This window comes from Danio rerio, chromosome 7 (assembly GCF_052040795.2).
Source record: "Danio rerio strain M-AB ecotype USA chromosome 7, GRCz13ab, whole genome shotgun sequence".
NCBI lineage: Eukaryota > Metazoa > Chordata > Actinopteri > Cypriniformes > Danionidae > Danio > Danio rerio.
The window spans coordinates 28,176,019-28,203,983 of record NC_141027.1 but is presented as its reverse complement, the minus strand read 5'-3'; the positions used below and the strand labels follow the sequence as shown (position 1 = coordinate 28,203,983).

General features: G+C 35.7%; 1 protein-coding gene and 1 long non-coding RNA gene across 17 annotated transcripts in view; one reads left to right on the top strand and one right to left on the bottom strand.

Annotated features, from left to right (window-relative positions):
• The window catches only part of lmo1 (LIM domain only 1), a 39,269-nt gene extending 22,158 nt beyond the window's left edge, over positions 1-17,111 (top strand). For all 12 annotated transcript variants that reach the window (NM_173219.4, NM_001328502.2, XM_087258762.1 and 9 more), the window contains 3 exons: positions 740-953; positions 10,841-10,966; positions 16,271-17,111. In NM_173219.4, coding sequence (NP_775326.1) covers positions 740-953; positions 10,841-10,966; positions 16,271-16,376 — 446 coding nt within the window. In that variant the 3' untranslated portion in view covers positions 16,377-17,111. The remainder of the gene's footprint in view (positions 1-739; positions 954-10,840; positions 10,967-16,270) is intronic.
• Positions 1-27,965, bottom strand: part of LOC147835999 (uncharacterized) — a 302,043-nt gene that overhangs the window by 233,430 nt on the left and 40,648 nt on the right. For 3 of the 5 annotated variants that reach the window (XR_015495734.1, XR_015495737.1, XR_015495736.1), the window contains exon 3: positions 27,546-27,669. The exons of 1 other annotated variant lie outside the window; for it this stretch is intronic. This is a non-coding gene — a long non-coding RNA (uncharacterized LOC147835999). Of the gene's footprint in view, positions 1-8,588; positions 12,301-27,545; positions 27,670-27,965 lie in introns of those variants that run through there. One more of the 5 variants, XR_015495735.1, reaches the window with a different exon arrangement.

Here is a 27,965-nt window from a genome sequence, read left to right as displayed (position 1 = left end):
TATTAAATGGACTTTATTTGTCCTTTAGGAGGCTAAAAGGCATGCTTAAAGGGGGGAGGCTACATGACAGCGCGGCAATTTAGCCGGTTTGGTTACTCTTCGCTAGTCGCAATGCAGCGAGCGCGAGTGTAAAAGGAGATCAGGCTTTAGAGTATGTGTGTGTGTGTGTGTGTGTGTGTGTGTGTGTGTGTGTGTGTGTGTGTGTGTGTGTGTGTGTGTGTGTGCGTGTGTCTGGAAGGCACTTAGGCCATAGCGTATCTCACTGGAAGCTGAGAGCAGCCTTCTTGTGGTCAACAGTGCTCTAAAAGGTTAATGTTGATCTATACCAAACAAAGCCCACGGGAGGCTTTTAGCATGGCCAACAGTTCTCATGCTGATGAAATAGGGCCATGGGTAATCTTCCAAACAACATAAATACCTCTGTCAGCTATCTAAATAGAGATGGTCCTAGGGCATCCTGACATAGAGATGCATTCAAACCCCCATTAAACGGGTGCATGCCACTGGCCAAAAATAACATCTGTTCTTTTGAACGGGGGCAGTAACAGATGAACACAGTCCAAAGTGACCTACGCGCCTATCTGCCAGGAAGAGCATCCATGGCTAATGCATATGAAACAGCGGGCCGAGCTTCAGCGGTGTCGCCACCCTTATCAAAGAGCGCGGAACATGAAAAGTCGCCGGTTTAGCCAGGCAGTAAATCACAACGCTCTCTGTGTTTGTCTCCCTATCGCCACAGGTGTGCCGATGCTCTCCGTCCAGCCCAAAGGAAAACAGAAGGGATGCGCCGGCTGCAACCGTAAGATTAAAGACCGCTACCTGCTCAAGGCCCTGGACAAATACTGGCACGAAGACTGCCTGAAATGTGCCTGCTGTGACTGCCGCCTGGGGGAGGTGGGCTCCACCCTCTACACCAAAGCCAATCTCATCCTCTGTCGCAGGGACTACCTGAGGTAAGAACACGCTCCAGTCAAAGTGCTGCCAAAGCAGAAAGGGCTTGTTACACCTCAGGCTGCATGACATTCAGAAAAGTACACCCTCATCTAACAGCCAATGATTGCCACCCTGCCTGTCTCGTTCCTGGCCCTGTCCTCTCCCTGTTGCGTTTATCTGCTAACTTGCAGGGTTAGAAGATAATACTTTTTTTTAGCTTGTAAATGATGTTTTCTTTGAGGCTGTTCCAGAAGATAAAGTGCTTGTTCTTTCCTCATCGCAGTGTAGCGACCAAGACTCTGTGTGTTCCAATTAAATCCCACTCGTGCAAATAGCTTGGAGTGGCATCTTTTAGCGGTTGTTTATGTTTAGAAAGGTGAAGTTGCACTTGTTTACATAAATGTGACGTGTCTCCCATTTTCTAAGTTGAGTGATAAAACGTTGTGTATGAGTGCATGTATGGACCTTCAACTCACCCCAGGCAGCTAAGTGGCAGAACCGCAGGTCTAAGGATCTGTTTTGCCTCCTATCTCTGAGCCATCTGCTTGCTAAATTAAACATGATTATTTCCTGGGCGTTAAATCCCAGTCCCTGGGGTCTCCCAACCAGATCCAGTCATTTATCCCCAAGCTGCTCTCCCCATTGAGCCCCCACTGCTGAGGCCCTTCGCAGTAAGACATGCAGTTCAGCACTGTCGTCATTAGGACTCTTAAAGAAACAGTTCACCCAGAAATAAAAATATCATCAGTCACATTCATGTATTGTAGTTTTGAAGTAGTATGACTCATGCTAAATAACATTAAGCCATCCTGACTGCTACTGTATGGAGAAAAATAATCTAATCTTGTGTTTCCGAAAAAAGTGATACAGATTTAATATGAACCCGAGTAAAATATTAAATTTTTTTTTACATCAATACATTTAAATGTAAATTTAATAAGATAACATTGCACAAATACCAATACACATACCATCTGTAGTGCAATGATTGTGTGATCCTAGAAAACAATACCACTCATGTTGTTTAGGTATATTTGTGAGAATAGGCAAAAATACATTGCATGAGTCAAAAATTTGTCTATTTTTATTTTATGTCAAAATCAGTAGATTCTTTTTCCAGATTCCTAATAGTTCCACCTCTGCCAAATATTGTCCCATCCTAGCAAGACATAGATCAATGGAGAGCTTATTTATATAGCTTTCGCTTGATAAACTCCAATTTTTAAAATGTCACAGTTAAAAAACAATAAATAACCACAACATGAATTATTCACAATATTGTTGCACATATTGTAAGTATAACATGTAATGTATTTATCAATGTAAGGAAAATATTGTTACTACAAATTAAAATCTAATAAAAAAATTGAAGGATATTTTCTCCAAAAAACAAACAAACAACAAATGTATTAAAAATAATACATACTTGAGACTAGGGATGTCAAAATAAATGGTTTCTTCAATTCAATTCATCTTTATTTCTATAGCGCTTTTACAATGTAGATTATGTCAAAGCAGCTTTACATAGATTATAGTCAATTGAAACTGTGTCAGTACAGTTTCAGAGTTTAAGTTCAGTTTAGTTCAGTTCAGTGTGGTTTAATTTTCAATGCTGAGAGTCCAAACACTTAAGAACAAATCCATCGATGTGCAGCTCCACAAGTCCCAAACCATGCAAGCCAGTGGCGACAGCGGCGAGGAACAAACCAACTGACGAAAGTGAAGGAAAAAATATCTTGAGAGAAACCAGGCTCAGTTGGGCATGACCATTTTTCCTCTGGCTAAACTTATTGTGCATAGATGCAATCTAGGTGCCGGATGCAGCACAATGCATAAGCGGAAAATTTGGTACCAGTTCAGTAAAAGATCTTAACCGGTTATTACATACTGACGTCATATCTCATATGCGGTATATTGCAGCTTACTATAGTGAGGGAGGCGACCTGAAGTAATTAAAATGCTACAATAGCGATAAACATCAATAAACGAGCGTGTCTGCAGAACAGTTTTTCTTCACCACATCTATCATTGATCACCAGTGATCGCCGCTGCCGTTTATCAGCGTCACTTACTGTATCGGTGAACAGCACTAGAGCGTTACAGCCAATTGCAGCCTTTTCTGTTGAGCAAGTGTCCAATCATAGGCGCTTAAAAACTCGTTTGTCAACACTCAAAAAGCAAGCAGGATAATATCTATATTAGTTTATTTGCTATAAATGTTTATGTTGTTCTGTGCCTTTAGTTTAGTTTGATACATTCAAAAAGAGTGAACAAGCACAATTAAAGGCACAGTTCATATATCTGACTGCTTGTATTAATGAACAAAATTGTATTACAAATAATATATGGATACATTTATACATTTTAATACAATAATTCTTGTGCTGTAAAATAAAATATGAAATTGATTATTGAAAGCATCGTCAATGCACCGTGATGCACTGTGATATCGAATTGAACCGAATTGATGGCATAATAATCGTAACCGAACCAAACTGTGAGACCACTGTAGGTTCACACCTCTACTCGAGACTTCAAGGTACACTGCAGCATCTAAGCTGCTAATCACAATGAATCATAATCTAAATAAGTTAATAATGTGTGCTAATTTCCTTTTTTGTTTGTTAAAGAAGGAACGTAGAGAAAGACTGAGACAAAACAGCACAAAAAACGAGTTTCCTGTTGCCGCTGTATTGACTCTGATGTCTTAATGAAATCTAGCCCACTCATCTGCTCTTCAGCCTGTGACAAATGTGTGCTACTTAATGCCTGGAGATGCTGGATATGAATTCTATTAAGGAACAAATTAAGAAGTATCCCTCTCCGTGCAGACAGAGCGAGGCAGCATCAGCGCGTTCGCTTTAAACACCAGTGATTGAGACTCCACGCAGGGCGTCCCACCTAAACCTCACCTCCAGTGCACTGCAGGAGAATCAGCCCGCTCGCCTTCAGTAATGAAGCTGAAATCTCACCCAGAATTAGCCTCCCATACAGGGAGGCACTTCATTAAAGACAGGCGGGTGGATCAAACGCATTTCTTTTATTTTCGGCTGGGTTTTTTGGAGCCCTGCCATGCGAACATTAATTATGAGCCGCGCTCCTTCTGCGTTCTGTCCTTCAGGAGTACTGGAGAGCCATAATGAACCCCCACCCCATGAAAACACACACACACAGCCCCATCATCACACAAACTAGAGTGAGTGTTTTTTCATTTGACCATTTCCTCACTAGATTGCGGGATTTATAAGCTTTCAGGCCATACACTTGCATTACTGAGCGCAGAAATAGATTAATCTGTTTTGCCGGGGTCAAGAATCCTTTGACCCTACGACCAGAGAATGAAAGTGTCTCTGGGTTTGACTGCGCTCACCCCAGACCTGAAATTATTTTTAAATCTCAGCCGCTGCATTATAATACGGGGGGACACATCAGTGATTTACTGATCAAAGAAGAGTGCTTTTAATTGAAATATAAAGTAGATTACAACTCTTTCTAATGACGGCACATCCATTACTAGCCAGCATGTGAGTATGATTAAAGGGCAGAGATAAGTCTCAGCAATCATTTAGTGATTTTGATGTTAAAATAGTCTACTGAGCAAGCACAGCTATTCCTATGAGGGGAACTACTGTTTGAGCGCAAAGTCAAGCTCAGTGCCTGCATCTCACTTTAAAAAAATAACTAATATGCTTAAATGCAAAAAAGAGAGTAGTGTCCAAAATTCTAAGTCATCAGTAAATCACCAGTAAATGTAATAGTCAAGAATTATGCTATAATAGGCATGATAGTAATGTCATGAAAAGTCCCATTTTGGTATCCACATCAAATTTTAATTTATAAAATATACTTAGAAGGCGTATTAAATGAAAGCTAACTGTTTCAAATATATTTGGTAGAAAAAAATCATTTTCATTCAACCAAGCCTTTTTGCGAAAATCAAATGTCATAATTATTCTGGCATGTTAAAATATATAAAAGAATACTAAATTTTAATATATTTTAAATGAACCTTCTTGCTGATAAATGGGTGGTTTAAAGGATAGTGGCAAAGCATAAAACTTTAAATTACATTTAATTAGATTTTTGAGACTACAAATGGATTCTTAAAAAGTCTTATAATTTGTCATAAAACTATTATTGTATTAAATATACCCAAAAAGATTTTTATTATGCAAACTATTGCTACAGTGAATGACTATTGCTATAGTGTGTATCTTCTGTAAAAATAATGATGATGTTCAATGAGTTATTCATTTGTTCATATTCTTTCGGCTTAGTCCCTTATTTATCAGGTGTCACCACAGCGGAGTGAACCGCCAACTATTTCAGAATATGTTTTACGCAGCGGATGCCCTTCTAGCCACAACCCAGTACTTGGAAATCAATGAGTTATTTTAATACAAATATTTTTGTCTATATGTATAGGCATGGTCTAAGTCAATGGTCTAAGTCAAATTTGATGGTAATTGGGCCAAAGATCTATGGAGAGTTCAAATCAACAGATTTTCAAACTAATTTAAGATGGTGGACAGGAAGTCATGTCAATTAGGGAATACATTATATCAATGTTTTCTATATGATCCAAGGAAATGTCGAATGACAGTAGACAAAACTATTCGAAAGTCATTTGATAAATTTTGTATGATTTCTATTGTCAATGTCAGGTCTAGATCACACACTTTAAGTTTGGTTTCAATACTTCAAACCACTGCAGTGATTCAGCCTGCAATGTCTTCTTGCAGCATTACATCAAGTTTGTGCATATGCTAAATGACAACAAATTTGTCTATTAACATGAATTCTATACCTTTTGGTCTACATGGTCTGAAGATGATCTGAGTCAAATTCGGTGAAGATTGGACCAACAGTATAGGAGTTAAAAAAAGAATGGTTTGAACAAAATCAAAATAGCAGACGAGAAGTTTGGCAGACTATGGCATAATTGGTATCTGTGTTGTCAGCATGACCCGAGGAATAATTTGAGACCATTTTCATCAAAATTGCCATAATTGTTTTAGCAGTGTGAATTACACACATAAAATTCCCTAAATATTTGTTTAAGTCCAGATCTCAAACTTGCCAGATCTTTATTGTGGTCTCAAACTTTTGAACCTCAGTGTATTTAGAAGTTTGCAAATTAACACATACAGTATTAAACTGCCGTCTCTTTGAACACAAGTAAAAGACTAGAACAGCTGAAGTCTTATCACAGAGAGACATTAAAGAGAAGGAAGCTGATGCTGGCTTCAGAGGAGTTATGAAGAAACACCAGAAGAGAAACACCTGTCTACACAGAGCTACGGGGAATCAGAGAACAATGAGCAAAGGCTTTCAGCTTTAATACTAAAGTTTAGTTAAACACAAACATGATTATGAAAGCTCTGTTCTCCTTTCCTTTATTGTCCTGTGAATGTTCCCCTGTTCAGTGGAATATCCACACAGGGGACTTTGAGATTTTTTAGTTTGCAGCGACTACAATAACATTAAAGCAAGTTAAGAACTCATTAATATTATCTGCGTTATCTGTTATTGAATAGACTACTTTGTTTTAAAGGTAACAACAAAACGTTAGCTCATATTGACAATTCATATAGCAAAAAAATGCTGCACAATAGATGTAGGCCAGGACGTTCTTGAGCACATTTTGCTTAGAATAACACATTGAATGGCCTTACTGATAAAATGGTTGGTTTTGCTTTATCTGGAATTTTATTGCCTGAAAATCCAAGCCATTGTATTTCAAAGTTTGCTGGTGACCTTCCAAATGAGTTTCTGTAACCTCCTAATCCACTTAAATTAACCACCAGTAAAGTCTCCATTTTGAGCCGGGCCATCACAGTGCCGCAAAAACCCACAATTAAACCACCGTAGATTTCTTTGCAGAACTGCGGTTATCGGTCTGTGTGTGTGTGTGTATGTGTGTGAGAAGAGTGCCTTCTCTTTTAAGAAGACTCCATTGCTCTTCAAGAGGTCCCTGAATTTTCACAAGTCAGTAACAACCCTCTCAAACTGCCATTCCTGTGCTTTCCCTGACCTGATTTAGAAAAGAAAAGAAAATAGGTCTTGTGATGTGATCTGTAACACCCTCTACTGTGCAACATGATGGACGTGAGCCATAAGAAATTGTTCAGGATCCCCAGGGACTCCGAGCACCTTTTCAGGATAACACAACATTGAACTCGCAACTTCAGTTGCTTGCTCCAGCATTAAGGCATGACATTTGAAATGTGTTCGACCGCAATCTGTGCATGTTTCCCTTTTAGAGAACACGTTCCTTCAGACAGACGCCTTAATCCTTCTTTCTGCCTCCGACCATGAATGTGTGTCTGCAAACGTTAGGATTATGTGGCCTGCCATTTGACAACTTTCCAAGATCGAAGAATAACTGGTAGATATATCTCAGCCAACAACTGTAAACTGACATTCTCACCGTTAATGGTTGTCCTGTCAAGTGTTGTGGCAAATGATTTGGCGTAGTCTCGATAATGCGCTGCCAAAAGTCCTCATTAAAAGATGATTATTGGCCAGATCTCGGTTTGTCAAACTGGTGATTCTTAGACAACTTAAAATACCAATACAGACGGCTGTGTAAAAATACTGATTGATTCTGATTAATCATAATACTTATTGTATTTTAATGATGAACATTTGGCATCAAAGTGAGAAAAATCATGTTTCACCTAAACAGTTAATGTGCAATCACAGCCTAAACTAAATGCAATGCGATATTTAATGCTTAATAAGTACAACAAGTTAAGTCTCTCTTAGTTCTTACTGGTATACATATATTACATTACATATAAATTATACTGAATCAAAAACATACTGTATGATTAAAATAAAAAGCCATTTCTTTACCTAATTTAAATACATAGAGCATGACTTATGTAGTAATATTAAGAAACTAATGACCCACTTTTATTGATATGAATCAGAAACATACAGCATAACTTTATTCACAAATAGGCGACCTAATCTTGAAATGGCCCTGCATAGACTGATCAGTCAATGATCAGTGAAAAGAGCAGTGTTTCTCAACCACGTTCCTGGAGGACCACCAGCTTTCACATTTCCAGGTCTCTTTTAACGAACACACCTGATTCAGATCATTAGCTTATTAGCAGAGACTGAAAGACCTGTAATTGGTGTAACAGACAAAGGAACCATCCAAAGCCGTGCTGGTGGTCCTCCAGAAACATGGTTGAGAAACACTAAAATAGATTATGTTGTCACATAATGACTCTTATTGGTTCAGTAAAAGAACTGGTTCATAAGTGTAGTTAGCATGAGGTTAATTGAAGTGAACGCTGAACAACTCCAGGCACTTTTAGTTGAGCTGACTTTTAGTCAGAAACAAAGCATGACTAATATAGTCAGATTCACAAATAACGAAATTTGAAACAGTCTTTTCACACATGATTTATTTGAGCAGGTTCTTTAAATAAATAGTTCATGAAACACAAAAGTTAGCTGATTGATTTCTTTTTTTTTTAATAACGATGAGCAAAAACATTATGACCAGTCAAAGACGAAGCAAATGTTAATCATCTCTCAACAAGACCATATATTCACAGTGCTCAGCATAATTGAGCACCCCATTTTGAAAATGAATATTTGTATCCATTTCTCAATGAAAATAGGCAACGAAATTTGGTGCATTTAAACAAAACAGATTTATTAAACAGATATATTTATTAAAATGACATTTAAAATGAAATTGAAAGATATTACAATTAAATTCTGGCAAAATACTGCAAACAAAAATTACAACCTACAAAATTTCAAGTAAATGTTTCATATTTTTTGCTTCTCTTAATTTTTCCTCTTTTTAAATTTTGTATTTAATATTTTTATAACAAATTTGGCTGTACTAGTTTTTGGACCGTTATTGTGAGTTATTTTGTTAAATAAGCTCCAGATTTGGCTTCAGTACTGACTAATCTAATGTATATGCACAAATATATATTGTATAGCTTCCTATAATAAATATGAATTCAAAAGACTCATATATGCTGAGCAGAGCACTGTACCTTTATATTTGTGCTTTTTGTAGATGCTTGTTTTTCAAAGTGACCCACATCGCATTGAAGCCGATCATTTTATTAGTTGTTGCTTTTTCCAGAAATTGAACCCCAAATATTGCCATTGTTAAGGAGGTGCTATACTACTACTGTTGGGGTACATCAGAGCAAATTTGACAAGGGCCAAATTGATTTGGCAAGGTGACTAGGTCAGAGATCTCTGAAACGCTCCCAGTCAGCAATGGTCCGAGGAGGGACTAATCACACTGGCAGACAAGGCTCATTGATGCACAAGGGCAATGAGGGCTGTCATGTCTGAACTGAACCAAGAACGTCTGCTGTGGCACAAGTTACACAAAATTTTAATGGCGGTTTTGGAAAAATTGTGTCACAACACAGTACATGTCTGAGTTTTTGCTTTGTTTTGACATTACATCGACGCACTAGAAATACTGCCAGTGTGGACAACGACACAATTATTTTTGAACAGCTTGAAAATACTAATCTAATTCTGTGTGTAACAGACACTAATGTAAAGTCTAACTAAAATGTAAAGCATAAACTCTCCGTGCAATTATTAGTTCTTGCATATTCTTTGCTGACCTTGACACAGAGTTGCAGTCAAGCATTATTTTAATAAGCTGAACTCTTTTGTGAGGCAACACCTCGCTGGGGTTGCACGGCCTCCTCAGAGTGTCAGAGTTCCACATAAACACATTTTACTGGAGCAGTAACCCGATCTAACAATGGCTCTTTTTAACACCTCGCCTATCTGATATAACAACATGCCCTCTCCCACCATAAGACTCCTCTCCGCTCGGGTCTGTTGCTCTAATTAACAGCAGGGTCTGCTGGATAGATGCTGGCGCTGACGCAGGGCGAGCAGTCGAGAGAGACTAATATGGACTCGACACAACTTTGTTCAGTTGCTGTCGCTTTCCAGACGAGTCCTTAACTTTAGAGGAGCGCTTAGCATACCACCTCATCCTGATCCTGCCTTATTTTTCCCTTTTCCTTCCCACCGTTCTTCCTCATTTCCTTGTCCCATGTGCATAACATCCCTGTTCCGCAGAATGTATACATCTATATCTCTGACTCTGAATCTCCAAATTAAACATTGGAGCAAGGGCTTTGAAAATGAAAATGTAAATCCAGAGCCGGATGTAGCAGAGGAAAGCGATCTGCCTCAATGCCTTGTTCCGTTTGTGACCTTGGCGGTTTTGCGTCCCATCTAATAAGCTTAAACAAACAGTGGAGAAATGCGAGTTGTGTCCCTTTCCGTGCTCCAGCGAGCATCTACTTACCTCTCCAAGGTTACGTACCTTGCAGACACTCCCTCTATATCTCACTACGCTTTTAGCAGGTCACAGAGATATGGAGGGAACGTGAAGCGAGGCACAGGACAGAGGCAGTATCCCTGCTAAGGGAATCTTTTGAACTTTTGACTACATTATAGTATTTAGCCTCTTGTGTAAAATCCAGCTGGCTTTGGTCTGAGCAAAGTCTCATTAGTTACTCCGGATTTAAAAGAGAGGGGGAAAAAAAACTTTGAGCAGTTCAATTGCTTGCCTCAGACCTGTTTTCATTGCTTTTGCAGTGTGCTAGGCGAAAACTCTTTGAAGAAGGGGATTAGAACCATGTGATCATTTTAATTAGATCATTAGCTAAGAATTAACATCTAGGTTTGTACCCTCATTAACAAAAAATACCTAATGTGTGCCAAGCTGGATTCACGTATCGCATAAGAGGTCCAATATTTTTTTGTTTTGTTTTTTCCCTCCTACTTCTTCGGTTGTTTTCTTGTCTTTTCTGGTTTGTTGCAAGATTTTGTAAAGGCTAAGAAAGGTATAAGTGAGTAAATCTGCTTTTTGTGTTTTCTCTCACAGGCTCTTTGGTACAACGGGGAACTGTGCAGCCTGCAGTAAACTGATCCCAGCCTTTGAAATGGTGATGAGGGCCAGAGATAATGTTTACCATTTGGACTGTTTTGCCTGTCAGCTTTGTAACCAGAGGTAAGGAGGAAACAAATCACAACAAACCTGCAAGATTGACTTTCTACCTGGAAATACATAGCATCTTATTGGCTCAAACTGAAAATTCCCTAATGGGTTAGCTCACCCTAAACCAGTGGTAGGGAATCTGTGGCTCTTTGACCAAAAATATGTGGCTCTCCAGCTGTCTTTGTTCAATATTATTTTACAGTTTAAAAAACTATAAACATCACTAAAAATCAGTTTCCTAACGAAAATACAATTACGATGCCCTTTTAAATTGTAATTTTATACAGCACAATGAATAAGAACTCAGTTTACAATAAAAGGATGTTTCAACCAACATGCGTTTGTGGCAATGTGGATAAACTTGAATTGCGACACCAAAAAAGGAAAAACAACTTAATTCTATGGTAACTCAATTTCTATGGTAACTTAAATTTAAACAACATTTATAAGAAGATTTATAAGTGGCGAAAATATTATATATTATTCTTTCTTCATTCATGGACTTGCTCAACATGTGATGCTTCATATCTGATTATTTTGGAGTTATGCATGGATCTAAATTAAAGTTTTGTTTAAACCTGTATTATTTGTATTAAAACTAAAAATAATAATATAGAATTAGTAATACCATAATAATTTTTAGTAATTTATAGTAATACAGTTGCAAATGCATTTTTAAAAAGAGGCATTTTGAGATTTTAATTTGAACTTTTCTTGGCATATAATAGAAAAGTAAATACAGTATAAACAAAAGCTCATCTATACCAGCTTGACACATGGATAAGAAACCTTATTGGGTCTTGCAGGAGCATGTGACATGCAAGAATCATTGTAAACGGTTATCAAATGTCAAGCAAGCATCTGGCTTTTCTGAACAAATTTGCATGGTGTTAAAAAAACTGACTTGGATACAACTACTCAAATCAGACCTTTTTTGACAGAAATATCTCTATCTTTATCAAAAATGAACAAACTTCTTTTGGCATGACATGACATAAAATGGATGACAATTTACATGTTATGGTTACATGCTGGCTCTGTGGTTAGCACTGTTGCCTCACAACAGGAAGGTCACTGGTTTGAGTCCTGGCTGGCCATTTTTGCGTGTAGTTTGCATGTTCTCTCAATGTTTGCGCGGGTTTCTTCCGGTTGCTCCGATTTCCCTCACAGTCCAAAGACATGCAGTATAGGTGAACTGAATAAACTAAATTGTCTGTAGTGTATGAGTGTGTGTGTGAATGTGAGAGTGTATGGGTGTTTCCCAACACTGGGTTGTAGCTGGAAGGGCATCTGCTCCATAGAACATATGCCAGAATAGTTGGTGGTTCATTCTACTGTGGCACCCTCTGAAATAGAGAATAAGCTGAAGGAAAATGAATGAACTTTACATGTTAGGGTGAACTAACCACATAACTTCTAGAATCACACACTTCACAATCTCCATTTGCCCCATAAGATTTTCTACTGCGTTTTCATCTTAAACTCATCCCAGTTTGTATTTGTGACCAGAAGTGGGATTATAAGCTTGAGTTGAGTGAAATTAACCAGCGCTTCAGTGGCGATACTGTTGGCAGACCAATGCCAAGCCTGATCAAACTGTGAACACCTTATTGAACACAGTCAGCCAGAAAGCTTCTACTCAATACACAGCCAAGCTGAGCACGTCACCACTATGTGTCTCGCCGAGGGAATTAAGCGGCCGGACCAATGAACTTTTCAAGGATCATCCTTCCAAACATTCCTAGGGAGCAAAGGAGTGTGACAGTGTCTTAAATGCTCTAGTGTGTGACCTACTTCTAAAAAAGACTTTTGTGTCATTCTCAAAAGTTACTGCATGCATGCGCTACACTCGATGAATGCTGTAATAATAATAAATACAAACAAGCTCTAACTACTTTTCAGAACTGATTTCGCAAATATAGAATGTTCAATAGTTCTTGTGATGTAACTGACTGTGGCCTCCTAAAGGGTCTAGGGCCAGCAATCAAGCTAAATAAAGAGGAATAAGTGGTCAAGTGGCATATTTGGTGCACACTAGATGCATAATAAAGCTCGGTGAGTGAAGCCTCCGCTGATGGATGACACACGGGGTGCCTGATTCTCGCATGATCTGCTTTATTCCTTTGCCAACACGGCACATTGGTGTGGCACTGGTTGATAAGAGAAAACAACATTGGCAACACTTTCATCATGGCCGTTCCATTGTCCATATGACATTCATGGCTTTCATATGCTAACGTGTCGATGTAAAATGTAGTGCACACATGGAATGTTTTTCTTTTTAATTGGCATGAAATTTCATGGGAAGTTTTAAAGGCTAACAATTTTTATTTTGGCAAAGAGCCCCAACATGGAGGGAAGAAAACTCAGCGGTGGGGTTTCCTTGGTAACTGGTAGAGGTTTTTTTTTTTTTTTTTTTTTTTTGTTACCAATGAAAAGAACTGGTGGCATACTTTCATTGAGTGCCAGTCCTGTCCTGCCGTGAAAAAGACTTGGTTTAAAAAACATTTTTGTTAAAGCTCCACCTTATTGCCCCATCAAGAGACTTTCAGACAGTCACAGAAACCGTAGCATTTAGCAACAAATTGATGACTACAATGGTCCACAATTGCACTAGTATAAAAAAAGTGATTCATGTATACTAGGGTTGCATGATACTGGAATTCGGTACCAATCGATACTGAAATTTTACTAACAATTAAGTGCTACTGAGCATGTTCCTAAACAGCGCTTATTTGCCATTGTGTTCACATGCTCAACAGAAGTGACTGTGATTGGCTATGAAGCTCATCAGTTCGCTGAACTCACCGCTGTTTACTGAGTGTAACAACAGATACAAGGACACTGCAGCGTTTTAAAGCTGCGATTCATCAGTGGATCGCTCGTAAGTCAGCTTATAGACAAACCAGCTGATTGACATGACTTTGAAACGCTTCAGTGTCTCTGTATCTGTGTTTACATTCAGTAAACAGCGGCGAGTTTGGTGAACTAATGACCTTCACAGCCAATCACAGTCATTTCTGTTGAGCACGTGAACACAATTGTAAATCAGCGCTGTTTAAGAACGTACCCAATAGTGCTTAAATGTTAGCAGGAAATGGACGTTTTTAAAACTTTAGTATCGATTGGTTCCGAATTCCAGTATTGTAACAACCCTAATGCATACAGATTTCATTCATTCATTCATTGTCCTTTAGCTTAGTCCCTTATTTATGAGGGGTCACAACAGCAGAATGAACCGCCAACTATTCCAGCATATGTTTTATGAAGCGGACGCCCTTCCAGCCACAAACCAGTGATTGAAAACACCCATACACTCCCGCATTCATACACACACACTCATACACTACAGCCAATTTAGTTCATCCAATCACTTATACTCCATGTCCTTGGATTGTGGAGGAAACAGAAGCACCTGGAGGAAACCTACGCAAACACAGGGAGAACATGGAAACTTTACACAGAAAAGCCAACTGGTCCAGCTGGGACTCGAACCAGCGGCCATCATATATTATTATATTAGGGCTGCACGATTCTGGCTAAAATGTGAATCACTATTTTTTTAAATAAAAAAAATCAAGATCCCGATTTTCTCTTGACGATTCTGTTAAATGTAAAATAAATGTCAATATAAAATAGGCTATTAGTATTGTTATTTCTCAAACATATGGTAAAACAACAATAATAATATTAGCCCTATTTGTATGTCTACTATTATATACTTGGACTTAAACAGACCTTAAATATGTCCTAGTTTTTAATTCACAGTAAAGTGATGGCATCATAATACAACTATTCATAATTCTGAAGTTGAATCATTATGTTTGAGATGTATGCTTTTCATTGTAATCCATCATTGACGACTCAAGACATTTGTCATTATCAGATTCCCTCTTGCATCATATTCAACATTATATAGGCTAGAGTAGTTATACTGACCCAGTAAACATGTATTTTCCTGCACAACACATTGTGTTCTCTATGAAAAAAAAAACAAATGCTTGTTGTAATCATAACTCTAAAATGCGATATGATCATTTAAATGATGTGCGTGCTTTTGGTTTCACTTTCACTGCCAAGTGCGCTCATGTCATGGCTGCCATCATTTTGAGAAAAAAATATACATGTAAATCACAATTCCTGCGCTGCTACCAAATGATCATTCTGTGCAAATCTGAACAAATCCAATTTTTTACAACTTTATTACCTGTTATTCAAAGGTTATGCAGGTTCTGTTCACTAAAGTAGTTCTCATTGGCGGGCATGTGCGTGTCTTCTCAGTGATAAACAAATGTGTAATTTCGCGGCCACGAATGCGTCAATAAATTAAGACCGAAATTAAATTTTCAGGTGAATTATACTTTATAAATACAATAAGTGACACTTTTTAACACCATTTGGAGGTGTCCATGTCGCTCTGCAATGTGTATAAAACAATGTAAAGACTTGTGCATCCGCCTCTATGCTTCTCTCCTGAATTTGAAAATATAATTGGCCGAATCATAGAAAAGCTAAATTAAGATAGTGTGTTGGGTCAAATCTAGATTGTGATCTATTTTCCAAATAATCTTGCAGCCCTTCCTTATATTACAATAGAAAACAGTTATTTAATTTGTGATTAATGAATTGCTTGTTGTGTTCCTCATTTGTGAGACTAAAGTACAATGAAACTCTCTTTCACTAATGGCTTTATTTATAACTGCATTAGTCTGTAGTCAGTAACTCTAGCCACAATTACTGTAGCTAGTCCTACACACAGGAGGGTTTTAAGTACTTAAACCCTGACAAATGTCCTAAAATACGACATCTAAACAATATCAAAAAGCCAAATGCAAGCAGAATAACTTTGAACTGATGAAGTTTTGGAAAGTGATCCACACCTGGGATGGTGATGCAGCCACAACGGGAAGCAGAGTTGTCAAATAATTTAACTTTTATAATAAATCAGCAGCCCTCTATCAAGAGTTCAACATTTCAAACCTGCTGCTTTCACAAAGTAGGCCATGATTAATGATGTATGAGGGTATTTTTTTCCAATACTTTCTAATAAGCATGACTAACATGCATCAAGCAGAGAATCTGTTTGCAGGAACTGACTCAGGTAATTCTGAATATATATTCAAGATACAAAAATGAGGTGAGCAAATGTAATGATGACCACTAGTACAGGTTGTGAGTGTAAACCTCATTTCCAGACCTCAAGAGGTGCGTTGGAAATGTGAACACTATTCAGCAGGAGCTATAATTAATGTGTAAAGGCCAAAGAAAAGGTAAACGATAACCAATGCACATGTTCGTTTGTTTGCTTTCCTGCAGGTTTTGTGTGGGCGACAAGTTTTTCCTTAAAAACAACATGATTCTGTGTCAGATGGACTATGAGGAGGGGCAGCTCAACGGGAGCTTTGAGACGCAAGTTCAATAGCCAATCAGAGACGGCAGCAGCAGCTTTCAAACACACGCTTACGCGCTGGATGGATGTTCTGCTGCACTCAGAGAGAAGAGCATCTGTCTGCTTGCCTGCAATACTTTTTACAGTAAAAGCCGTATTGGTCCCTGAGGACTCTATTGTAAATGTACTACTTTTTGGCCCTTCCTGTCCCCAACACTGAGCAGTTACACGTTTTGATGTACAGTTGTGCCTGCTTAGCTGAGCACTGTATTGCCTGTATGGTTTTTGTGATGTTTTTTCTGTTTTGGTCTCAATCTTTCTCTCTCACATACACACACACACACACACGCTCTCTATTTCTCTTCCTCATGTTCTTCTAATGCTTCTCTGAGGGTATGTACAGTCTGTTTTCTGTATATATAAACTGGAACATTTATTTTATGAAACTGTAATGCAATTTTATTACCAGTGTGAATTAAAAAGATTCTTAAATGTTCATAGTTGAGTTTGTTTTCTGATCCCAAAGCCAAAAAAGTTTGAAGAAGCTGGCCCACGGATCAACAGATGTAATTATTGAACTCTTAAAACGGCTTAAGCTTCGAAAAACGTCTATCGGACAACTACAAAGAAATAATAAATGACAATTTTCTATACAGAATGGCATAATGAAGCAGCATATTTTAATTGCTGATGGACAAAGACAAGTTGTTTTCAGATGAATTAAATATGGTCTTATTTCGAATAAAGCAAATGAATTCAAAAACTCAATGTTGTTGTCTTTATTGTCGTCGCAAGTCCCACTACAGATCTGATTAGTGAGTTGGAGTACAGTTTTCCTTTGATTCAAACGCTCACATAAGAAGCCGTATCATCGGTGATTCGTTTCTTTATGAAATAATCTTTTGAATTTATATCTGACACCTTACAACTATCAAAATATCACTCATAGTGCGCTGTTGTCTGAAAGAAAATTATAATAACAGCATGGTATTTGTAAGAAAAACATAGAGAGCAATTTTCCATGCCATCTTGGGGTTTTCAGACTTTTTTGGTGGCATTGTGAGAGTTAAACCGCTCTCTCAAAAGCGGCGCATTTCCGAATGGCTTTCGTGAACAAAAGAAGTGCAATTAAAGGATTGCGACTGAGGTGACACAATCTTCTGTCCCATTACTTTTGATTTTCATCTGTTGGTGGTAATTCTTGTTTCTATGAGCTCTGAACCACAGGAGAGCTGCTTCACGGAGGATCTGCCATTTAAAGCAATTAGTTTCATTCATTGTGGGTAAGAAATGGGAAGGGTATCAGTTGGGGTCTCACAGCATATTGAAATTTCATTTACAGATGTCCAATACTTAAAGCAGACTCTCCGGTATAGTTTTGCTAAATGGAGCCTTTCATGCTATTCATACGGAAAACTTCTCTCCGTTTCCCAGAGCGCTTTGAAAACTAAAAGAGCACAAAGTAATTAAAAAAAAAAAAACAGAACAAACATGAACTTGATAAAAGAATGCTTTTTCTTACAAAGGCTGTCAAATGTAGATGGAAAAATTGAAATACTAACGACTTTATAAAAAATAAAATAAGAAAGGGATGCTACATTGCTTCACACATTAAACATTGGGGGGGGGGGGAATTAAACCACTTAACAATTCTCAGTTTGTCTGGATTACAACTGATGAAATTTCCTTCAAATTTAAAATAATAATGTTGCCATTTAAAGCAATTTTACATAAAATATGTAAAAGGTCTGGTGCTTTTTCAGACGTTTATATGCAGTTTTAGACTACACCATACAGATTTTCTGACTACAGAGGAGTTAAATGGATTTAGATGGAATAACCCTGATTTTCAAATCACTCATTTTCAATTTATTCTGACCTACTGTCATTTTCTTAGGGAAAAAAAAAGTTTTTATAATTATAGAACTGTTCTCTGAGCTTTTTAGAACAAAACAAATAGTGCAACTTTACACAAATCTAAACCTAATAAATCCAGAGTAGCTGAAAATGTCCCAGCGTCTTTCTTCATAGCTGTATATTGTCCAAACTACAATATATATATATATATATATATATATATATATATATATATATATATATATATATATATATATTGTAGTTTGGACAATATACAGCTATGAAGAAAGATCCATATATCCATATATATATGGATCTATGTGACCAAGTCCAAATATAATGTAGCAAACATGAATGGAATTTAAGGATAAAATCTTCCAAAAGTAAAATATAGTGTGAAGCGGGAAATTGTGAAAATTTGAATATACCAAAGTATGTCTGTTGTAAAAATTTTTGATATTCCTTCTCTGCAATATATGTACATAACATGTCAGCAATTAGTTTAAACAGCTTGACGAGGATCGTAGTAGTTAATCTACAGTATGAAGGGTGATGGGTGCTGTCTTGTTAGTGGAAAGATTAGAGCTGCTGGATTTACAACACATAAATGCATCAACTTCTCTAGAAAGACATGAAAGGAAGTGGATGCCAACTGAGAGCATATGTTCTTACGATACACTCATAGTGAGATGGCGGATGCTGAGATGGTGGATCCCTTTTTTGGGAAAAAAACATTCTCTGAGCTTTATAGAATAAAACAAATATAAAAATTTTACACAAATTCAAACCTAAGGTTGGGAATCAATTAAGATTATTTTGATACCGGTACTAAATTAATACATTTAAAATGGTACTGGTGCCTGAATCAATATCGTTGAGCCACAAAATTATGGTGGATGACTCTAGAAAAATCTTTTTTTTTAATTGACAAAAAATATCTAATTTTAATGAATTATATTAAACAATATAATTAAAGTTTAAAGTATACATCAAGTCATTATATATATATATATATATATATATATATATATATATATATATATATATATATATATATATATATATATATATATATATATATATATAATGACTTGATGTATACTTTAAACCTTAATTATATTGTTTAATATAATTTATTTAAATTATATATACAGTACAAATATATATATATATATATATATATATATATATATATATATATATATATATATATATATATATATATATATATATATATATATATATATAATATAAATATATATATATACAGTTGAAGTCAGAATTATTAGCCCGCTTTTGATTTTATTTTCTTTTTTAATATTTCCCAAATGATGTTTAACAGAGCAAGGACATTTATTTTTTGTTCTGGAGAAAGTCTTATTTGTTTTAATTCGGCTAAAATAAAAGTCGTTTTAAATTTTTGAAAAACTAATTTTGGGACAAAATTATTAGCCCCTTCCAGCTAATTTTTTTTTTCGATAGTCTATAGAACAAACCATCGTTATACAATAACTTGCCTAATTACCCTAACCTGCTTAGTTCACCTTATTAACCTAGTTAAGCCTTTAAATGTCACTTTAAACTGTACAGAAGTGTCTTGAAAAATATCAAGTAAAATATTATTTACTGTCATCATGACAAAAATAAAATAAATCAAATAAAATAAAATAAATGTTCTATGTGGCCAAGTTTAAAAATAATGCATAAAGCATAAATGGAAGTAATAAAGTAATGGTGCATTACTGTGTAAAGTTGTGGAATTTTTTATATTCTTTGATGAATAAACTAAAGTATGTTTGTACATCTAACCAAATCACAATATTATGTTTGTGGTGTTTTCAGGTTGTGCCATCTCACTATGAGTACATGAACATATGCTCTGAGAGATCACTTAGTGAGTATTTTATGGTTTTTAGAACAAAAAAAAACTTAAAAGGTCAATTATATTTGTTAGTTATGTTGTAAAATTTCTAAAATTCCTCCTCTGCAGTATACGAAGTTATCAGTATTACATTGTTTAAACAGCTTGACAATGATCATAGTAGTTGATCTACAGCAGGGGTTCTCAACTGGTTTGGCCATGGGACCCACATTTTTACATGGTCATCAAGCTGCGACCCAAATTTTTAGGAACTACAATACAATTTTAGGAATTATACTTAATTTGTATTTATTTGTTAACATAAACAGGTAGGGACAGATACATCATAAAAAATTCACCAACACTTACAAATAAACACTATTTTATTGCTGTCATTAAACAAAATGGATCAAATTATAGAAATATTACAAAGTAAAAATGACAAACACTGTTAATAATAAACTGTAAATAAAACATGTTTTCTGTTTTCTAAAAGTTGTTTTAATTTAGAAGGTTTCATGCTCTCTTATGAGAGCACCCCACTACATATGACACCGAGGCTTTAAGTCTTTTTTGCTTCATATGAGATTAGACGATCGCAACTGCTGTAGTTATTCCAGTTGTGTTATTTTTTTTGTATTTATTTTCAGGAAATCACTAAAGGCATATATCAGTTGCTTCACGACATAGCGCATTGCTATTTACTTGGCGGACTTTATAAGTAAAAACTGAACCCTTCACTAGAGAGAAAACAGTTAAACAGAGCATCTACAGCGCAAGAAAGAGAAATGAGCCTCCTCATTGTTAACTTTCGCTTTCACTCTCGTGGATAGGGAAACTTCTTGTACGCACATATGAGCGCAAATTAATTTGCTATTTAAACAGCGTGCTGCAAAACGTCAAAGCGACTCTTGCGCTAAGCTGAAACTAATAAACAACAATTGCGTCGCGCCTTGCGCAACATTGCATCGGGTGTATGATAGGGCCCTTTGTGCGTACGCATTGATACATGAGGCCGCAGAACTTCTGGATTTACAACACATAAATTTGTCAACCTTGCCCTAAACACATGAAAGAAGGTGAAAGGTGGACACTGAAACCACCACAATCATGATTATTGTTATTTGGATACATGTAGACATACTTTTGTATGAATAAACTATGTGATCATGTACAAAATATGTCTCTTATATGAATTAAGCAGATCATCGAAATATATTTTATAAAGACAGCTATTAAAATTTCCATATCCAGAGTGTATTTTACAAACTATAAATGTTTAGTGAGTATTTGAGCATTGAAATACCTGAAATCTAAAATAAATATTACGTGATTGATAACACTGAAGCGCGATTTATGACTATGAAATGAATAAGAATCAATCTATTTTGCTTAAAGCGTACCCACATAAGTCACGGTTAATCTATAAATTATAGGGTCACACTTCATTTTAAGGTACTTGATATTAACTAAGACTTTTAGCTCAATACAGTAATGACTAATAAAGTAAACTAATTTTCTGCTTATTAATAGTTAAAGTATTAGGTAAGATTTTGGTATGTTGAAGTGTTAATAAACTGTTAATATCTTAATAACAGGCAGGTAATACAGGGTTTCTGCAGGTTTCAGCAAGTAACGTTAAGTTTTAATGACATTTTAAGACCATAATGAATGAAATTGTTAGACTCATTCAGGGCTAAACGCTAAGGAGTTTTTTGAATGGCCCAGTTGGAAAAGATTTTTATTTGCCTATCAAACCTTTTTATAATTTAATAAAACTAACTAATACAATAATTAAAATTTAATAATTAAACAATTAAATATTTTGTTAATTCTTAGCAAAATACTTTAAATAGCATTAAAACAAGCAAGCTCACGTTTTTCACTTCAACATAACCTTTCTTAAAAATGTTTTAAAAGTTTTTAAAAGTACAATAAATGTTTTTTGTAAGGAAAATAATTAAACCATTATGGTAAATAGAGTTAAAAAGTACATTCTTAAAAAAAAAAAAAAAAAGTTAAAAGAATTATTCATTTATTGGACAGGCGTTGGGCAGATTGGGTAGCTATACATAAACAAAGGAAAATAAAGACCTATTTAAAAAAAACAGAATTAAGACCTATGACACAAATTTTCAGTAGATTTAAGACTTTTTAAGGCCTAAAATTTAGTTTTTGAGATTTAAGACATTAAAGCTTTTTAAGACCCCACGGATAACCTGTAAAAAGCCAGTAGATGACAGTAGTAATTGGTACGTAACCAAACATAAAAACAGACCAACAACAAAACTATGGCCTGTAAAAATAATGAGTGGCAAGTAAATTTACAAAAAAACGAAATAATATATTTTTTTAAATAACAAGTTTAACCCTTTAACTGCCCCACCAAGAAACAATGTTTGGATTGCGTTTCTTAACTCCTTATGTTGTTACAGTAGTTAACACACTGAATGAATTTTTTTTCAACACATCCCATAATCTAAAAAATATCAGCCTCTACCAAATGGTAGATATGTCGGTTTATGGTAAAACTACCAGAATTAATACATATACTATGAAAAATCTGAAGATATGAAGTGTAAGACCAATTTTGTCAAAAAATATTTATTTAAAATAAAACATGTTTGAATACTAAATCATCTTTATCTTATGAAGTATGCCATAAAATATATCAGATTCTCATTTAACAATGCTGTGTGTTTAAACTATTATTTAAAACAGTCAGTCTTTAAACGACTTTAACAGTCATTATTTAAAACAGTCAAAACATGGTCAACCATTTGGTAGAGCAGACAGTCAAAGCAATAAAAATAAAATTATTAATAAACAATTACTTTTGTAATAATGACAAGGTTTTCTGCAATAAACTGTAAAGTAATGCTTTCAATTTCAATGTTTGCAAAAAATTGAAAATAAATTTAAGGAAATAAAAAGAAACAGAAATTCTTTAAAAAAAGAATTAACAAAAAAGCCCAATAAGGTTATATTCCAAACAACTCATAGGAGAACACACTTATATATATAAACAAAGTACTTTATTGCTTTTCACACATACAGAGTGCACGTGAATATAACAGGCCATCAAGTCAAGAAATAAAACTGCCCAAACAATTGCCAAATCACTATAAACTTTTAATGTTCCTTCCCACCTGCATCAACGAGAGCGTTTACAACCACACATGGACAGCATATGAGTTTTGACCTTTAGGCCAGACGTATATATGTGCACATTTCCAGACAATCTATGCAGAACATATACCTAGAACACTGCCACGCCGCTTCAGCAGGACAGAAGACCAGCGGCGGCATCATTTGCTAACAAATAAATCAAGTGTACAATGTGCATTAATTAGAAATTCATTAAAAATTCAGACTCACCGGCAGGTGTGCAAATAAAGGATTAGCGAGACAGCAATTACACCACATAAGAGTACCTTTTAATTGCAGCTCCTGGATTGATTTACAGAGGGAGACAATCAGGCTCTGTGCAAGATGCCTGATTGCTCATTTTCTAGAAAAATAATGAGGCAAAAGTGCGCAAACACAACCTTACACACACACACACACACACGCACATGTATCATCCCCAGCTGCAGCATTACCTCATAATCACACACACATACATATGACTGCACATGTACTTACTGGTGATTTAAAGGTGAAATGTGTGTAATTAAAACTACAGGTGCCTTGACTGAGCTACAGTGCATCTCCCTGGGCAGGAAAAAAAGCATTGCTTATACTGAATGCTTCAAACAAGCCAGCATTAACTTACAAACCAGCATGGGAAATCATATGGCTTCAAGAAGGTCCTTTGAACAGATATACATCTTACATCTATACAGTATTTAATTAATGCTGACAAAATCCAGGTAAAATGTTTTTTTTTTTTTTAAACACACGCAAACACACACACACACACACACACACACACACACACACACGCACAAACACACACACACACACAAACACACACACACGTGCATGTGTACACACATTGATGGACAAATCAAAGTATGTCTGTACATATAACCATGTGGTGTTTTCAAGGTTTAACATCTCACTATGGGTGCATAAACATGTGCTCTGAGAGATCACATAGTTAGCTTTTTACAGTTGAGGCAAAAAGGTCAATTATATTGCAAACCAGACTCAAGAAATAAAAAAAATTAAAAAAAAAAAAAAAACTAAACTCAAACGTGTTCTCTTACTATTGTTTTACAGGTTTAAATCAGATTTCAGTTATTATAATTTTTGTTTTCATAGCAATTTTAATTTGTTCATATTTTTCTACTTTTGTTGTTTTTTTACATAGGATATGTATCTGGAATATACAATACATATAAATTAATATATAGTTGAAGAATCATTAGCCCCATTTTTATTTATTTTTTTATTTTTAAAACATTTCTCAAATGATGTTTAATAGAGGGAAATTTTCACAGTATGTCTGATCATATTTTTTCTTCTGGAGAAAGTCTTATTTGTTTTATTTCGGCTAAAATAAAAGCAGTTTTCAATTTTTTAAAAGCCATTTAAGGTCAAAATTATTAGCCCCTTTAGGCTATATTATTTTAGCGATAGTCCACAGAACAAACCACCGTTATACAATAACTTGCCTAACCTGCCTAGTTAACCTAATTAACCTAGTTAAGCCTTTACATGTCACTTTAAGCTGTATAGAAGTGTGTTGAAAAATATTTAGTCAAATATTATTTACTGTCATGATGGCAAAGATAAAATAAATCAGTTATTAGAGATGAGTTATTAAAACTATTATGATTAGAAATGTGTTGAAGAAATCTTCTCTCCGTTATACAGAAATTGTAGGAGGGGGGGGGTGATTATTCGGGGGGCTAAAAATTATGACTTCAACTGTATGTACACAAACACAAACTACACAGATATATTTAAAAAAACTAAATAAAATAAATGGCTAAATACAACAATGTTACTAACATTTTAACTAAATAGAATACTGCATAGGATATAATAAGAATAAAATAATGACAAATACACACATTTAACACAAAAAGACACTGATGAAGGAATAAAAATAGCCAGAAAGCCTTGTTTGCTATAACGGCTTAGCAGATGATTTGCAATTCATGCTATGTTGTCTCTTCATCAACATAGCAAGATTTTCAACAAATAAAGATTTTCTTTCCCCGAACTGCACATTAGTTCCCGATATGCCCAGTTATGCCAAGTTTTAAGCAAAGTGCTCGAAAAAACAGCCAGTCGTTCAACATCAAAGACATAAGTTATTAAATGTAGTCAGACTGAGACTATGTACTTCATTGTAGAATATGTATGTTAGCTTGATAACATGCGCCGTATAGCAAGCTGACCTGCTTGTGCACCCCTGGGTGAAATTATTCCTGTTACACACTTCCAAATGGACAGACTTGCAGGAGAGACGAAATAAACGCGAAAATACATAAACTTGCCCCCGCAGCATTTTGCTTATTCTATGATCTCATTCTTAAATTAAACCAATTTGCCTAGAAATTGGTTTTAGGGTCTACACAGAATGTTTTGTACTCCAGCCCTGGCACACACACACACACACACACACACACGCACAGAAGAAATTTCAGTCACATTCCCTCCTCTCTCTCCCCCTTCTCCCTCACTGCAAATCATGTTTGACTTTGAAGTGCTAATTTTGGAAGTTTAGCCAATTTTTATTTGCTGCTTTGAAATGTATCCTCTAAGCTGCTGCAGCAGCAATGAAATATACAGCCCCTCTACAATGAGGGATAAGTAACCAAAATGAGAAGCGCCTGTTTCTCTCCCAGTACATTATATAACTGTGAATAATCTGTACGGTGCACTTTTCCTGCGCTGTATGCCGGCTCAATTTATTTCTTCTAACATTAGCCACCCTTTCAGTCTGTACACTATTTGAGCAAGACGAGCATTATATAAATGCTGATGACCAGTGTTAGGTGAAATGTGTTACAATGTAACTTATACTGTATTACTGTTACTGTAATTTGATTATGTTTCAAGTGAAACAAGTAAAGTAAGGGATTACTTTTCATTGTTGGTCATTTATTTGCAGCTAGTTGTAGTGTACTTACCTTAAACGCTGAACATAAATTCAAAAGATCTATATAAATCCAACCCGGGCTCTTTCTGAAAAAGCACCGCTATATACATTTCTGGAGGGTAGGGATGCAACAATTATAGATTTCAGTTGTATGACTATAGTCTGAAGTAAAATTCACGGTTATCACGATTATAATGCATTAATTAATTACAAAAGACTACTAGTTTAAAAAAATGACCAAAAAACGTCTAATATTTTAAAGTGTTATTTTTTGCTCTTCAGTAACAAAACAATGCAACACAAAATAATATCAAAAACCAACAATAGTCCATTTCTCTACAAGTGAAAAAAAATTTTTGGCTTTTAAACATAAGTTATAATTTTACACCGAAAATAAACGACAGAACATTGAACAAAAAAAATTAAGAATAAATAAAAAAAATTGTATTTGTCTAATGTAAATCTAAGCAAAATATTACCATTTGTAGTATAAGTAAAAGTTTTTCACTTTTAATGAGAACAAAATGTAGTCAAAGGCTGCTGAACCTCTGTCTAAAAGGCACTTTTGATCAACTAGATTACATAAATGTTTGGTATTTTAATTTAGTATATTTTATTCTCTTTGAAGTAATGTGTATTCCACACAAGATATGAAGCTGATCAGTCAGTTCTTGTCATGTGACTCACGGTGCGCTTACGCCATTCTTTCAACTAGGTTTGTCTGGAAAGCGTGAGTACATCGTGCCATGTGCGCACCGTGTGCACGTCCCATTATGTGCACAAGAAAAGAAATAAACTTGTGCGCTCAAAAGATACGACTTGTGATCAGACCTTAGTTAATAGCATCAACCATAGTTAATTTGGTGTGTGCATGTATTAGCCTTGGTGTATAAGATCAAAACTAGTGCACAGTTGGCATAACTTTGTTTCTGCACGGAACAAAACTGCTCCAACTAAGCACTGTGTAGAGAAGCCTTTACAATTAATTAACCATGACGAATTAAAGCATGGTTAACAGTAAAATCGGTTAATCGTTGCATCCCTACTGGAGAGTGCCAAATACGTCCCAGGAGATAAGTTTTTATTTTTGCAGTTTATGTTTTTCAAATCCAAAGGCCGCTGAGTATGCTTTTTCAGATCTAAAATTTCTCTCAAGAGTGTCATTCGCACCTGCTGTTCTCACATAAATCTACCAGAGACCGCTGTTGACTGACTGACTTAGCAACTGACTAACCAATCAACTGACCTCCAACCAATGGTATTTTCAAAAGCACCGATTAATCTGCCACTTGCCTAAACCCAACTGACAGTTTTGCAAAGCAATCCAACAAAAACAAGCCCTCGCCTACTCTTTACCACGTTTTCAGATTTTACCACATTCTCACCCTTTTATTTACTTGTTAATTTAATTTAATACTTTTTTTATTACCTGTTTTCTGGAACCGTTCTTTGCCAGACTCAGAACTCAATCGTCATGTTCAACTCCTCTCTGCATCTCAAGTCAGCGGACGTACATGTTGAGCTAACTGGACAAACTGGTAGCAGCAGGAAAGCTGTAAATACAGAGGTAAGCGGTGAGCTGGTAAGCGCGATACCACCCTGGAGCCGCGTCATACCACCCTTTAGTGTTCACTGTAAAAAAGCTAGGTTGCCAAAAAAAAAAAAAAAAAAAAGAGTAAAATAACAGCCGTTAAATTACAGACATTTGCCGTAAAATAAACAGACGGTAAATTACAGAAATTTACCAGATATATAAATTTAAAGGAAATTTCTGTAATTTTACAGTAAATGTCTGTAATTTAACGTCCATTATTTTACATTTTTTACAGCACCCCAGCTGCTGAAAAAA